The following is a 16,223-nucleotide window of genomic DNA, read 5'->3' on the forward strand; positions in this document are numbered from 1 at the left end:
GGTGGGTAAAATGAGGACCCAGATTGTTGGGGGCAATATGCTGACTCTCTGTAAACCGCTTAGAGAGGCCTGAAAGGCCTATGAAGCGGTATATAAGTCTACTGCTATTGCTATTGCTATAATTGCACAGTGGCAGATCGGACAGCACTCCAGAGGGTCAACGTCATTGCCCAGAGGATCATTGGTTGCCCTCTCCCCTCTTTGAAAGAGCTTTATAGCTCCCGCTGTCTTAAGGAAGTTCAAAACATTCTTAAAGATCCATCTCATCCATTTTTTTAAAACCATTACCATCTGGAAGACGGTACAGGATAATACAAGGACAAATAGGCTGAAAAACAGCTTCTATTTCAGGGCAGTAACCATATTGAATCCTATGGTACAGTGCAATATTGGTTTTTAATTTCACTTATATAGAAAGGATGTGCAGTATGTTTATGTTTTTATTTTTATAGTTATAATGTACACCGAAGACAGCATTTAATTTCATTGCACCATGTGTAATGACAATAAAGTAAACTAAACTAAACTCTCTGTATTGAATCAAGGTGAAGCTGCTCCTTTGACATCTTTTTGGTTCCCCCCAGGCATCTACATCTTAGATAGGCGTTTCCGGGCCTTGGATGAGTCGTGCACGCAGTTGACCTCTTTCCTCTACAGCTTCTGCCAGCAGTCACGGCGACAGCGCATTATACAGAGAAACCGCACCGAGAGGCTTTCTGATCTCCTGGATTGGAAATATCTAGGAAGGGTGAGCTTTTTTTTCACTGTGACATGCACGTGCCATTGTGATAGTCCTTTTCCTCTACTCTTTGCATTTCATTTGCTTGTCGTCTTCCTGTGTTGTAATCCCCATTTTTGCCTCCAGAGGGTGTATAGTCCAAATACTACTTTATCCATTTTTTCATTGAGGGACCTTTCGGGCTCAACCAGTCCTTTCATAGGATGGTAACTTGTCTTTTCTGCTCCATACAATTTCCTGGAAGCAGAAATAAATTTGAGGACGGATCAAGAATATAACCAGCTTTTTTTTGGGGGGGGGGGGGGGAGGGTTAAGTAAAAGCACATGTCAGGAGATTATGGGAAGTTAGTACAAACAATTATGGGCATAATTATTTATTTACAATTTATAAAGTCTCCAAGAAGTTTTTTCCCCCATCTATAACAAGGCTAGTGTCAAATTATTCTCATCAACACATCTTTGAAAAGTTGGGTAAAAGCTCCTTGAAAGGGTTTTGTTCCCAATATATTCTGGTTCATGTCAAAACGCAACTCTGCATTTGAAAGGATTGGATGATTTTCCTTTCTTAAAGTAAAAATTAATCCAGAAAGGAAAAATGTCTACTTTATAAACTATCATTATTAAATATTTTTTTACCTAAAGAGTAAATTTTATATACAGGTCCTGAGTTTCTAATTTAGAAAAAAATCTAGTACAAATGAGAAAGAAAAATTCTTGTTCAACTTAACTTGATAAATGAAGTCGTTAAAACAAATGAGCATGGTAGATGCATATTCCTGTGGCAACTGCTATTCACACCAGTGGCAAGCCTGTGCATGTACTCCCTAAATGAGAACTTAATAACTGGAAATTTCCTCATACAATAATACAAATAGTCCTCGACTTAGGACTATTCATTTAGCAACCATTTGAAATTATGAAGGGGGTGAAAACTTACAACCACATTTTACAGTTATGACCATCAAAATATCCCTGTGGTCACATGATCAGAAATTGAGGAGCACTTGGCAACTGGCATAGTTTTGTGTCAGTTGCAGCATGGTTAATGGGAAACAGGATTCATTTAGCAACCACGAGATTCACTTAACAAGTGTGGTCATTCACTTAGGGACCATGGCCAAAAAGGACATAAAATTGGACACAGTGCACTTAACATCACATGGCTTAGTGACAGAAGTTCTGGTGCCAATTGTGGTCACAACCCTCGGTCTACCCATGTTTTCATTATAAGAAAAAGGTTACTATAAATCTACTGATCTAGTATATTCTTCAAAATAATTCATTTTTTAAATGGAAAGATATATTTCTATAGGAAAGCATTCCAGTGCACAAGCTGCGATATAAATTGCTGCAAACATGAATTAATTTCATTTATTCAGAAGTAGGCAACATCTTATTGTTTTGATGTGGTTATGAGGTCTTCATTATGGGGCGCAAAGTTCATTCATTCCTAAAATCAAAAGGAAGTTAAACAAACCGTTAAAATATCGTAACTTGCCCTTATCCCTCACCTGTCTCTTTTCTACAATCATGCAGTTCAGGAAGTAATATGGCATTTGCCAATTTGCTGGATTTTTTTTTTTTTTTTTTTTTTTGTAGGCTGACAAAAATGCCTCTTCTTCACACCACCTACAGAAAAGAAAGTTGGTTGGGGAAGGTGGAGACCATGTTTTGATCTCACCCAGTTGATATGACTCATTTGTTTTGAGCCATATCAACTCACGTCAGTCATGGATTTCAAACAGGGTTACAGTCCAGAGGCCCCCAACCTTTTGAGAGTACCAGGGACCAGTTCCGTGGAGAGAGGTTTTCCAAGGACATACTGTCTACGTTCGGTGGATGGGGCTTTGCTTGTTTGTGCAGCCCAGTTTCTGGCATGCCGCAGCCCGATGCCAGTTGACAGATCAAGAGACGGGGACCACTTTGTTACACAGATGCAAATGTCCCAAAGGTGTTTTTTCAGGAGGTAACTGGACTTCCTTGGTTTTTTTTCTTTGAAGACATTTCGCTTCTCATCCAAGAAGCTTCTTCAGCTATGATTGGACGGTGGGGAATGGAAGGGTTTATATTCCTTGCAGACAGCTGGTCATTTGCATTCTTTTAGAGAATTGTTGAGGCCAGTTGGAGGTTTATCTCTGTCCTCGGGTCACCTGAGTTGTGCAAATACGTATGGAACCTTCTTGGCTGCAGGATGTTTTCTGCCCTGTGTCCCTTCACTATTGAAGACAGGTGCAAGTCTCTGTTGACTGCATCTCAGACTGAAGTGCAAATGGTTCCTGTAGTCTGCATTTTTTTCTAGAAAACTATTCATACTCCACACCATTCAAGAAAAAAACAAGGAAGTCCAGTTCCTCTTTAAAAAAGCACCTTTGGGACAACCATGACTTGGATGACTGAGAATCTCCATAGACAGAGGCAAAAGCAACATAAGAATTGAGCTGTCCAGAGCAAAGTATGCGACAGCTTAAGTGTACATACAGAGAAAGCTCCCCTGTTTATCCATATCAGCCCCCACCCCCAATCGCCTTCTACCCATCAAAGAACCTGAATATAGACAAACCTGATCAACTCTTGAAGACGGAAATTAATTGTTCTAGAACCAAACAGATGATTTTGCAGTTCTGGGCCCAGGGAAAATATTTTTGGAAATATTTTCCAAAACATTTCCATGTTTTGGAAACCAGAAGTGTGTTGACTGCCTGAATGAAAACAAATTCCGATGCTTGCAGTGGGAATGGGAAGAAATTCAGCGGTGGGGGCAGAATGCCAGCATTCATTTTCTCTTTTCTCCCACCATTCTCTCCTTTGCAGTATTACATGTATGCCCGGCATATGGCCCTCGCAAAGGCATTCCCTGACAACTTCACCTATGAGCCACACGAAACAACTGCGGTAAGTGAGGTCCCTCATGGGAGAGGAAAGAGACATAATAAGCCTTACATGGGGTCCCTTCAGGGGTGGTATTCACTTACTTTCCCTACCGGTTCACAAATGTGAACTGTGGGCGCGCTCCCACCTCTGCACATGCGCTTCTGGCAAAAAAAAGGGCCTAAATGGGATGCCGTAGAGCCAGGGTAGGTGGGCGGAGCCATCCTCGATTTCCACTACCAGTTCGGGTGAACCGGTCTGAACTGGTAGAATACCACCTCTGATCCAGAGGTAGGTTCTTACCTATCCAGTCAGGTTCGGCCAAATAGGTAGTAACTCTTGGGGGGGAGGGGAACATGATCGTACCGGTTCTATCCTCGGCAGCGCCATCTTGATTTAATGTTCTGCACATGTGCAGAACAAGCTTCATTGAATAAATGTAATTTTTATTCCTTTTTTAATGTTCTGCACATGCACAGATCATTTTAAGTGCAAGCACGCATGCATGCCCACAAATGTTTTTTTTACTACCAAACCGGTAGTAATGGCAGCCGGAACCCACTCCTGCTCTGGTCCCCTTACAACTTGATTTATAACTGTTCATTTAGTGACCATTCAAAGTTACAATGGCATTGGAAAAAAGTGACTAAGACCGATGCCTCCACGTAGAACGGATCGCAGCATCTCCGCAGTCACATGATCAAAGTTTGAGTGCTTGGCAACTGGCATGTGTTTACCTGAGTTGCAGCATCCCAGGGTCATGTGAATGCCATTTGGGACATTCCCCGCTGGCTTCTGGCAAGCAAAATCAATTGGGGAAGCTAGATTTGTTTAACAACCACAGGATTCACTCAACAACTATAGGTTTTGGTTAAAAACGTGGCAGAAAAAGGCTGTGGAATTAGCTGCGACTCACTTAACAACCCCCTTGCTTAATCCTGGTCTCAATTGTGATTGTAAGCTGAGGACTTTAAAATCCAGCACCAGCTCAGATGATAGCCCACTACAGGTAGTGACTGTTCAAAGTTACAGTGGCACTGAAATATATGACTTATGACCCTGTTTCACACTTAAGACCATTGTAGCATCCTCGTCACATGATCAAGAATCAGATGGCATCGGACTCATATTTATGACCATTGCTGTGTCCCAAGATCATGTGATCCTGTTTTGGACCTTCTGACCTTCTGTCAAAATTAATGGGGAAGCCAGATTCACTTAACAACCATGTTACTAACTTAACAACTGCAGTGATTCACTTAACAACTGTGGCAAGAAAGGTCGTAAAATGGGCCAAGACTCACTTAATAACTTTCTTGCTTAATGTTTTGACTGCGGCTTCCTAAGAGCAGAAGCAAACTCCTTGTGCCGACAAAAAACCCTTTTATTAATTGACTGAATTCTGCTCATTCACATCCAGCGAAGTCTTTCAAGGGAGGATTCACAGTCACAGACCTTATCTGGCGTGGAGAGCTGACAGGCCGATATCTGCAGAACTTGGCAAGGCGTCTCTGAGAGTCACCAACAATGTTCCCTCTAATTTTTTTTCAGTGTGTGCGGAAAAGTATAGTGTTTGAGCGGCATTTTCATGCCTGAGCACCTGAATTTTTTTAGCCATAATTGCCATCAGAGCAGATGTTGGGGAAGGGGGCAAAGAGGAAAAGGGTCCCCTCCCCCTCCCTCAGACTCCCAGGAAGGAAGGAAGGGAAGGGGGAGAAGAGAAAGGAAAGGAAATTGGAAAAAGAAAAGGAAAGGATAAAGAAGGGGGAAAGAGAAGGGAAAAGAAAAAATGAAGAGAAAAGGAAATAAGGAAAGGAAATGGAAAAGAAGGAAAGGAAAAAGGAAAGGAAATGGGAAAGAAGAAAGGAAAGGATGAAGAAGGGAAGAGAAGGAAAAGGAAAAGAAAAAAGAAGGGAAAAAGAAATAAGGAAAGGAAAAGAGAAAGGAAAGGAAAAGGAAGATAGAAGAAGGACAGAAAGGGAAAGGAAAGAGTGGAATGGATCAGTACTGCTCAAAAATCAGGTCTCAAGATCCTGTGGGGGACCCCTTTGGCTCAGGCAGTCCAACTCCACGCTGCTTCCCTCTCTCCGCAAAGCGAAGGGATCGCAGAAAGGCTGCCAAGCCCAGAACGGGGCTTCAGACGATGCAATGCCTGAGAAAACGGGTTGTGTAGAGAAATGCAGGCTACAACCAGCACTGAGGAGATTAGTGTGTGATTTTGTTCTACTATTGATCACAAACTCCTAGCTGAGCAAATTTTCAGTGGAGCCCTGCCTCAAATTTGTAGGATCTGTCCATTTATTTGAACCAGTTCCAGTTGGTGAACATCAAGGTTCTAATAAAAGGGCAAAATGGAATCTACTTTGGGACATGGTGGCTCAATGGCTAAGACACTGAGCTTGTCGATCAGAAAGGTCGGCAGTTCGGTGGTTCGAATCCCTAGCGCCGTGTAACGGAGGGAGCTTCCTTTACTTGTCCCATCTTCTGCCAACCTAGCAGTTCGAAAGCATGTAAAAATGCAAGTAGAAAAATTGGAACCACCTTTGGTGGGAAGGTAACAGCGCTCCGTGCACCTGCGGTGTTAAGTCATGCCAGCCACATGACCCCGGAGATGTCTTTGGACAGCATTGCATCTTCGGCTTTGAAACGGAGATGAGCACCGCCCCCTAGAGTTGGGAACGACTAGCAAATATGTGCAAGGGGGATCTTTGCACACCCTGAGATAGAAGTCCATGATGCAGGTCCTAGTAACCCTCTTTTCAATATTATCTCTGTGATCCAAACTGTGCTAGAATGGAAAAAAAAAGTTAATACAAGTGGCTAATGAAAGAGAATGCTATTTTATTGATGGCATTTCATAACAATGGGTTTTAATTTTGACCTGGCCACTCTTTGTCCTGGCCCTCTCTCTGTTGCCCGGAATGCGCTTGTCGAAAGCCAGGTATTGTTCTCATCTTGGAAAAATGAAGTAGAAGCGGAGATGCTGGAAAGGGTGATTTGGAAAAAAAAAAGTGTTCCAGGGTCCTAGAAAGTGGTGGAAGGCAGGGGGGAGGGGGATGCTATGTGACATTGATTGATTTTTCGCCATTCTTTCCCCCCCCCCCCATTCCATTCCCTCTGTTCCCCTGTCCTCAACCTTGCAGGCTCAGGGCTTCCGCTACCCCCGCCCAGCCTCGGTCCCACCCTCTCCTTCCATCTCCCGCCATTCCAGCCCCCATCACAGCGAGACCGAAGAGGATGACGAACGGTACGACGAGGAAGAAGAGGCAGAAAAAGACAGACAGAACATCAAACCCCCATCCATGATGGGTCCAGTCCCCGAGTGGCGAAAGCGCTCCAAGAAGGGGTCTAGCGAGGCCAGCAACTCCTCCAATGCTAGCACCCCCACCATCCCCAGCAGCCCCAGCGACCTGAGCAGCCCCACCAATTCTCTGATCGAAGAGAAGAATTAGGTGGGTAGGATGGTTGTCCTGACTCGCCCGCCTGCTATTTTTTCCCACGCCTCCCCCTATCCTCAAGAGCTTGCTACCTAGCGCTGCATTCTGAAATAAGTCTAGAGTTGTAAGTTCTAGGGTGCTCCAGGCAGAAGCGTTGGGTGCTCACACTCGATGTAGTTCGGTTAAAGGACAGTAAGGCAGTCTTCTCTGGATCACAGAATGCCAAGGGTGGAGGACTTCTTCCTCGGGAAGGAGTCAGGAAGTGACCCATTGGCTCTTTTTTCAGAACACAAGAACAACATCCTTGTGTTGAGCAAGAGTAAGAGTGTACCTTCCTGCGTTCTCCTCCCAAACACACACTCCATATGCTGCTGATATTTTGGAAGGCGTTCTCCAGGTCTTAAGAACCTTGCTGATTTTAAAAATAATAATAATAATAATGGGAGAAAAGGGAAAAGGGGAGGCCTTCATGAGAAGGACACAGGGAAGATATCATGTTACCCAACTCCCCCACCTTCCCTACCAACAAAGGTTTCATTGAACCAGAAACAGAGCAGGCCTTTTAAACGATGCTCATAAAATGAATGCATCTAATATTATTATTCTGTTGCGTAACCCTAGAGGGTTGGCATGGAGGCCCAGGGAGGATGTATGCTCAGCAGGATTTTAGGGAGTTTGGAAACTTCCTTTAAAAGCCATGACTCGGCTCTTCTTTAAGCAGAGCCTTTTTTTTTAAAGAAAAGAAAAGGAAAAAAAAAAAGAGGATGTTTCATAATATGTCCAGACAATCTCAATTCATACTTTGGGACTGTTTGTCAGTCAGCTCTGTCTGTTTCTGGAAAGGAATTTGCGAAGCTATTTAGAGCAAAGATTCTAACAAAAGGGTTTTCTGAAAAGGGCGGGAGGCGGGGCGGGGGCGCATGCACGGGGGACGTGCACCCATGCGCATTGCATTTTGGGAACTCGGCGCCAAACATTTTAGCCATCACTGGTCTAGCACATACCGAGCATAAGCTAGTGTAAAACCCATCAGCTCTCCAGCTCACATCTTTAATCTTCATGAGAGAAAGAGAGAGTTCTGGATAATCACATTGCCCATTAGGTTAAACTCCCTTAGCGGTTTCTGTTAGAACGATGCAAGCTGTTGATGCTCTAGATCAGTGGTTCTCAACCTTCCCAATGCCACGACCCTTTAATACAGTTCCTCGTGTTGGGGTGACCCCCCCAACCATAAAATTATTTTCATTGCTACTTCATAACTGTAATTTTGCTACTGTTATGAATTTTTAAGCCTGATTCACTTAACAATAGTGTTACTAACTTAATTTGCACTGATTCACTTGACAGATGTGGCAAGAAAAATGGTAAAACAGGGCAAAACCCACAACAAACTTCTCACTTAGCAACATAAATGTTGGGCTCAAGTGTGGACTGGTAAGTTGAGAACTACCTGTATATTAGGCTTTAAAAAAAAACAGGCCCAAGAAGCGAAGGATCTCCATTTGTCCTTATTCTAGCAGAGCAATGTTTGCTTCTTAAGGAAGGCAGAGAGATCCCCGCCGATCTCTCACCAGCGGGGCAGCTCAATTGGGTCTGCCGACTGTCGGTCTTTCAAAGGCTCCAGAGGATAGCGCCCAACCCTGGAAGGAAGCTGCAGGCTGGGCCATAAGGGCAAGGCGCCCACAGGGTCGTCAGAGAATGAAGCCGGCTGGCATTCAGTGCGCTGCCCGGCTCGTTCGCCTCCTGGCTTTCCTGCCTCCTTACTAGGCCCAGGAAAGCAGCGCAAAAAGCAGCTGAAACGCACCATTTCAGTGCCCGCCAGGAAGCTGCCGCCGCCAGTTTTCCTGTGCCAAGGCCGCCACCTGCCCAACTTCTTTGCCTGCTGCCATCGGCCACCTTTATGACTGGCTGAACGGTGAGTGGTGCTAAGCTTCCAGTTGGCGACTCTCCGGTGACCGCATCCTCCCCACCTGCTTCTTTGCGCCTCCCACCACCATATGTCTACTACACCTGAGGGCCGCCACTGACTAATCCCGGAGCCAGCGGCATCTTAGCAGGTGAAAGGAGCACCTTAAGACCACATTTCCCAGAAAGCACCGGAAACCAGCTGTTTATGGTGCAGAGGCTGTCGCTGCAAAACGCCTCCCTTTCTACACCGAGGTTGGTAAATGCTCCCGTTGGCTAACATCAGGCAAATTAATTCCCCTCTCCAGTTATTGACTCTAGGCCCTAGAGGTCTTAGGCGACCACTGTGAAAGGGTCTTTCGGCCCCCTAAGTGGTCGTGACCCACAGGTTGAGAACCGCTGCTCTAGATAGATTTGGTTGGTTGCATCTGAGAATCAGCCAGAGCTGTTGAACTGTCCCTATCCTATACTGTAATGTTTGCGATGAGGGCTTTGCTGACGACGCAGTACAGAATGGTGTGCCCCTGTACCAAGGACGACATAGCTATGACCAAAGCAGGCATTATAGTGCAGACATGCAGCAAAGAATTATTCCTTGAGTCTGGGAGGCTTAATTACCTGTTATGTGGGTATTATCCACATAATACCCACCCTTAGCATGAGAGGCAACTACCTCAAAAGGCAAAGCAGATGTCAACACACTCAAGAACGCTTTCTGTTCTGCTTCTGCCAATTTTATCGATCAATACGGAAAACCAGTTTTTTTTTTAATCATGTGGACTTCCTTTCTCATAATTCTGTGATGCAATCATGTGTGAAGAACCAGGTGTTTTGGGATACAGCCCTGCAAATTCCCGACTTACTTGGCACTAAATTTGGGGAGACAATTTTAACAGAGCGCAGAACATTGGTTGGGCCTTAAACCCCTTTTCTCTTTTCTCCAACTTTTCCCCATCTAGATTTTTATTTATAGATGTCAAAAAAAATGCTTGAATTTTGTTGTGTCTCTTTCTCCTTCCCCCTTTGTGTGGAAAAACAGACAATGAAAAAAACAAATTTCAGAATAAAGTTTGCTTTGGAAATTGTTTTGGAAAATGGGAAGTGTGCCTTGTGCTGTAGAAAAGACTCTTCTGAATCTGCTGGCTTTCATATCCTCCTTGGGACTTCGCCCTTATCCTAGGCAGAAATAGCCGTTGAAAATAATAGGCACTAAATGTTAAAGCCTGCTGGATTGCTGATGATAGCACTGGAAAAGGAGCCCCTTCATAGGAAGGGATGGCCATGATGCAAAAGGGTGTATCTCAGAGTTAAAACAATTGATTTATGTATTGCAGGCTCAAGGTTCTGCCTTCACCTCTAATTCCATGTGTCTTGTTGAGAACACAGTACACAAGTTAACTTTCTGATGGGTGCATTAACTATGATTTTTAATATGCAGATAGGGCAACTACGGGTACAATTCTATATGCTTAATGCTTAGGCACAAAACATATTTGCCCATTAAAATTAACTCAAATCGTAAGCTTCATTGCAATTTCAAATCCTGCAATCAGAATTGATAGCAGTCTTCTAAGAGCTACTTCACACAGAAATGTGCGTGGGGAGGGGGTGTCAGCCTATTCTCCAAAGCACCTGAGGGCAGGGCACGAAGTAAAGAGAGATCCAACCTAGAACCAAGGATAAATTTCCTGGCAGTGAGAATTAATCAGTGAAATAGCTTGCCTCCAGAAATTGTGTGTGCTCAGTCATGGGTGGTTTGCAATAAGAGATTGTCAGGAATGATCTAAGATCTCTTGCTTGAGCAGGGCGTTGGATGAGAAGGCCTCATCCAACCCCGTTACTCTCTGTTCTTCCATTAGATAAGCAGAATTGGGATTGAGTTTGCAAAATGCATCAAGCATAGACACTAGGAAGCTGCCGACTACCACCACACAGCCTCCTTTGTGAACAGTTTCTAACTATATCAGCATCTACGAGTCAATTCTGCATTGAGTTGGCAACAGGATCCCTTCTGACTACCTTTGGTGTAAATTAGCAATGTCATTTCTTGCAACTTAGTGGGCAGCAGTATACAGATGCCACATTAAGTGAAAGAAATTTAAAATCCTCACTAAAAGCAAGCAAAAAAATTGTCCTACCAGCATTTGTGATACAGTCCTGTTAAATTTTTTTTCTGCATTCCTTACCTAGAACTTTCAATTCCATATGACTCCTATTTCAAACCTTCCATTAGCACTAAATGGAGTTTACATTAGGAGGATTGTTTGTTTGGCCTTGGTTATGTGTGTTCACTGGTCATTATTTCTGACTGGATCCTGGATTAAACAAACATTTGCTCTAATCTAATGCAACAGTCGTCAAAACATTATGAAGGACAGCCATATCCACTATACATTCTCCCAATTATATACACATACACAGGACATAGTGCTTAATGCCAAGTTTATTTAATGCCAGTTACAGACTCAGCTCCTTCCCTCCCCCTCCCCCCCAAAAATGGATAGGGGTACAGAGGCCATATTTATTGAGCAGCCAGCTTTTAATACATTTAAGGCTGTTGGAGCTGGGAGGGAGTCGACACCTCTGGGCTCAGTCGCTGGATTCGCCCAGAGTGAGACGGTCAAACAGGTATTCCCCAAGGCCATCCTCCTGGGCACGCACACGCTTCAGGTTGGTCACATGGTCTCCCAGCTTCTTGATCAACTTCACCTCCTCATCCAAATAGTGAGTCTCCAAGAAGTCACAAAGCTTAGGAAAAGAAAGGAGTTTTAATTCAAGGATGCCACAGAAAAAGCTTGCCTATCTTAAATAGTCCAAGGATTAGAAGGACTAATGCCTGCCAATCATCCAATCTATCAAGAACTAGGAGCCTCAAAATCAGCTGAGCCTATCTTCTACCAATAAAAAAAAAAACCACCCACTGCATTCTTGATAGATGGCAAGGTGGGATCCATTTAACCTTGTTTTAGGGCAATAGGGATGCAGAAAAGTGATACACCATGCAAAGAACTCAACCATAACACCATTAAAAATTGAAAGCAGATGTTGAGTTCTTCAGAGGATGGTTCATCCAAGGTGTGTCAATCACAATTCACTTAATCATCAACCAGGATACCTTGACGGGCATTACTATAATAGAAAAATGGGACTGAACCTAACCCTGCAAACCTTCTCCTGTCAACTTACATGGGGATCTGTATTGTGTGAGGCAGTTCGATGCAAATCCAGCAGAGCCTGGTTCAGGCTCTTCTCCACCTTCAGGGCAGCTTCCATGGCAGTGATTCCATTCTTCCATTCATCTTGTTCTGGTTTCTGGAGCATCAGAAAGCATTAATCATGTCTCAGTAGCACTACACTTATATGCATGTCCCCTATCTGCCAACCACTGGTTTCATTCAACCCCTGTGTGCCCAGGGACGGGCTGCTGGGGGTTCGCATGGATTTGGGTGATCCTCTAGCTAGGATTCTGCCCAGTTCAGTGAACCCCCAAATGCCACCCCCTGGCTGGCCAAGCCTGCTCCGCCCCTCCTCTCCCAGGAGTCTCCACGCGACCCGTACATCATGCCAGATAAGTGAAAGGCCTGCACGGAGGCTTGGGGAGGGGGGGGAAATGGGCCTACTGGAGGTTTCGGAAGTCCAGAAACGGGGCTGTTTTCAGCCTCCGGAGGGTCTCGGGAGCCCAGGGGAAGCAGTTTTCGCCCTCCCAGAGGCTCAAAGAAAACTTCTGGAGCCTGGGGAAGACAAAAAACTGCCCTCCCCCACCATGGTGCAGGACGCTGGCTAGACCACACCCATCCAGCAACGGGGCAGTGAACCCGTTGCTGCAATTGTTGAAGCCCAGCCCCGTGTGTGGCCCAACGTACTTCCCCATTCTCACCTTGACATCCTGCAGGACGACTCTGCCCCCACGGCGGTTCTGGAAAGTCAAGAACTTCTCCGCTTGTTCATGCTTCTCTTCAGATAGGTGGTGGAAAAAGGAAGCGAACTTGGACAGTGCCACATCATCCCGGGTGTAGTAAAAACTCTGGGCAGAAGAAAGAAAACGTTTAGAATTGGCAGAGGTTTAAATTGCCTTTACACCCAAGCTTCTGCAGGATTATCACTCAGTCGCTATTGCCTACTTACCCAAAAAGAGCCCAGCAGCCTCCCTTTAATTTAATCCACATATTGTGCTATGTTATAATATAGTTTGTTTAGGCTTGGTTTTATTGTGTGAATAAATCACTATGTGAAGAAATCTTTTAGCATGCTGCATTCCCAACTGCTGGCAGTTTTAATCCAGCGTACTTCTCACATCATGGATTGGAACCAATACTGTAATTACGGTTTGATAAGACCCCAAAATAGAATAATAGATTTGTAACTAATCTGCAAAGCCAAAAAGCCTATGATTTGAAATATAGTACATAACCATATTTTGCTGCTATATCTTATTTTGGAAGTGGCGTGAATTATGCTATCTAGAATCATTAATATACTTTTTTTTTTAAATGGCATTGTTTTACATGCTGGTTTGCAGCCAATCCACAGTAATGGTTTGTACTGTGCTTTCCCCCCTCCCAACAATCTGGAGAAGACCAAAAGCTAGAACAAATAAATAAATATAGCTTGACTTCCAGATTCAATGTAGTAATCCATTTTTATGATTACAGCAAATCTTCAGTTTGATGCAAGGCATAACTGAGCAGTTGCTTGTGTGTGTGTTTTTAACAGTCACTTTAGCAAGAAAATTGGATATACATCTGGAAAAGCATTAATAAAGCAGTGGTTATGGGTACCTGAACCCTATGTAAGAATTGCCTGATTCAACCCTGACCAGCAGCATTCCTAACTTCTTTGAAAGTTTTTTCTAAGTCTCTACATATTCAAAGAAAATCTCCCTGATACCTACCATATGGATGGGCCACAAGTGCTAAAAATGAGAGACTTATGGGTAGCTGCAAAAAAATGTTTATTTGCTTCTAAAATATGGTAATTTAAATTTTATTACCAATAACCAAAACATTCCATTTATGGCTTAACATATTGTGAAAATCTGCCCGATGAGGTTTATAAACTATAGTTCATGGCTAACCAAACTTAACTGCTGTCATACCCAACAAATCATGGTTAAACCTTAGCCAAAATGCCCATTGCCCCTTCCTGAGTTTATCAGTCCAGCCTTTGTTTCTAGTTTATGTACTGATAAAGAAGTTTGACATAATTAAATCATTAACCTCATCTTGTGTCTCCCCTAAAACCATTCTAGAGGATGCAATAATTGGTAAACATGAAGAGGTGGACTTTGTATCAAAACATAAATTGTGTAGAGCTCTTTCCTTGCCAAAACCAAGTACACAGCAAGGACAAACAACAGGTATCTTATTTACAGGGCAAAAGGGATTATTTGCCATGGCACCTTTCCTAACCAGAGTGGGATACGATCTCCATCATCCCCAATCAGAACAGCCTGGTGAACTAGACAAGCTCTTTTTAATAATTTGATTAAGGGCTAAATTGAGTGTGTGTCTGTGTGTACATAAATACATATACATACACATACATATTATACATACATACACACACATATATTTTATTCATACATGCATACATATACAGGATTTGGAATAAATAAAGACAACCCGAGGGCGCATTTAAAAACAGGACTATGTGTATATAATTAATGGGGCTTATCAAGAATCTCAAAGGGAGCTATTGGTGGTATGATAAAACTGGAGAAGCTGATGTGTAAAAGAGTTCACACAGAATCAGAATACTAAAAGGATCAAAAGCAGAGGACAAAGAAACCTACAGGGCTAGTATAGCCCCCCCCCCCAAAAAAAGATGAGGATGATGGAGTCTGAAGTCCCACACCATTCAGAGATGCAGGGTGGGGAAGGTTAGCTTCATGGCTCAATAAGCTACCCCGTGAAGAAAGACCTTTTCTCTTTCTCCTCTAATGCCAAGTGAACAGAAAAGCAGAGCTGATGGAAAACTGTGCTTAGGTCTCCATGGTTACAGCAGGAAAAGAAAAAAGAGGGGTGAATTTTCTGAAGGAAGGAAGGGAGAGGCCCGTCTAAAACCAGAGCCTACGGTGGGGGAAGGGTGGGGGGGGGGCGGTGCGAGGGCAGTGTTTTTCTTACGCATTTTATAAACAGAAGCAGCCAGACTCGATGGATTAAAAAAAAAAAGGACTCACTGGGTGGGGCTGTGGTACACAGTAGCACATCACAACAACCCACGCAACAGTCCGCCATCTGGAAAGCGCAGTATTTTTGCTAGTTTCTTCCAATAAAGCAATCGGGCCCCTCCAACCACCTAAGTGTATAGCCACCACTTAAGTGGAGAGAAAAATGTTTTCTTGGCTTTGCACACACACGGAGAGCGGCTTTTTGGAAAAACGGGGAGGGGGGCGAAGCAACCTGAGGCTTTCCAGAAACACCGATCTCCAACTCCCATCATATATGTACCAAGTGATGGGTACGGATGGTGGGAGCGGTATTCCAAGATCAATGCAGGGCGCCGGGTTAGGCAAAGCCAGGAAAACATCAGAGGAAGAGAGGAGAAAAAGGGCCGATTTCTACCTTTTGATACTCACCAAGGACAAATAGGTGTAGCTGGACTGAAGGAATTGATTGACCAAGCGGTTCACGCCTGCTTCGTTTTCGGCTTGGTAGTTCTGGCGGATCTGAGAGCTCATGGTGCAAGTCGAGGTTGTTTGGACTGGCTGGCAAAAGTACTTAAGGACGGGGTGGCTGCGATCCTGCTCCGTTCAAGCACTGTTGAAGCAAGAGCGAAGGAACGAAAGCCAAAAGCGAGGTCTGGACTGAGCGGAGCGAGCCCGGGAGGAGCCTTTTATAGGCAGTCGGAGGCTCTTCCACAAACCCTCCCTCCGCGCCGACTGCAAACGCGAGGCTCCGCCCCCCCTGGGCTACATGGGAGGGGGTGCTGGGCGTGGGGGGGAGGGGTGAGTTGAGATTGGGCGAAATCTGGTTGCGAGCGAGTCTTTGGCTTCCCTTCCAGCTCCGGAGCGCTGGAAATGTTATCGGGGTATTGTTGCTCTTCTGAGGAATACGATCAGAAAGTGACCACAGTAGCAGCATTAATTAGGGCTGATCCTAACTTGGAGGGCAGATAAACAGATTAACACAGTTGGAAGGGACCCTATAGGTTATCTAGTCCAACCCACCCTTTCCCCACTCAAGCAGGAGACCCTATATATTTCTGCCAAATGGCAGTCCAATCTTTTCTTGAAAGTCTCCAGTGATGAAGCTCCCACAACTTCTGAAGGCAAC

At 44.3% G+C, this 16,223-nt stretch overlaps 2 protein-coding genes across 2 annotated transcripts in view; one reads left to right on the top strand and one right to left on the bottom strand.

Moving 5' to 3' along the window:
• Positions 1-10,044, top strand: part of GYS1 (glycogen synthase 1) — a 48,034-nt gene extending 37,990 nt beyond the window's left edge. The window contains exons 15-17 of the mRNA XM_014053311.2: positions 585-748; positions 3,551-3,631; positions 6,751-10,044. Coding sequence (XP_013908786.2) covers positions 585-748; positions 3,551-3,631; positions 6,751-7,059 — 554 coding nt within the window. The 3' untranslated portion in view covers positions 7,060-10,044. The remainder of the gene's footprint in view (positions 1-584; positions 749-3,550; positions 3,632-6,750) is intronic.
• A 1,330-nt stretch (positions 10,045-11,374) lies between these two features.
• Positions 11,375-15,773, bottom strand: LOC106538721 (ferritin light chain, oocyte isoform). The gene is made up of 4 exons (XM_014053310.2): positions 15,527-15,773; positions 12,827-12,973; positions 12,136-12,261; positions 11,375-11,697 (listed from the first exon to the last, which is right to left on the bottom strand). Exons 1-4 carry the CDS (start codon positions 15,626-15,628, stop codon positions 11,539-11,541), a joined length of 534 nt encoding a protein of 177 aa, XP_013908785.1. The 5' UTR covers positions 15,629-15,773; the 3' UTR covers positions 11,375-11,538.
• Positions 15,774-16,223: the final 450 nt, after the last annotated feature.

Source organism: Thamnophis sirtalis, unplaced genomic scaffold (genome assembly GCF_051295495.1).
Source record: "Thamnophis sirtalis isolate CommonGarterSnake01/CBP01778 unplaced genomic scaffold, rThaSir2_p1.2 scaffold_4, whole genome shotgun sequence".
Lineage (NCBI taxonomy): Eukaryota > Metazoa > Chordata > Lepidosauria > Squamata > Natricidae > Thamnophis > Thamnophis sirtalis.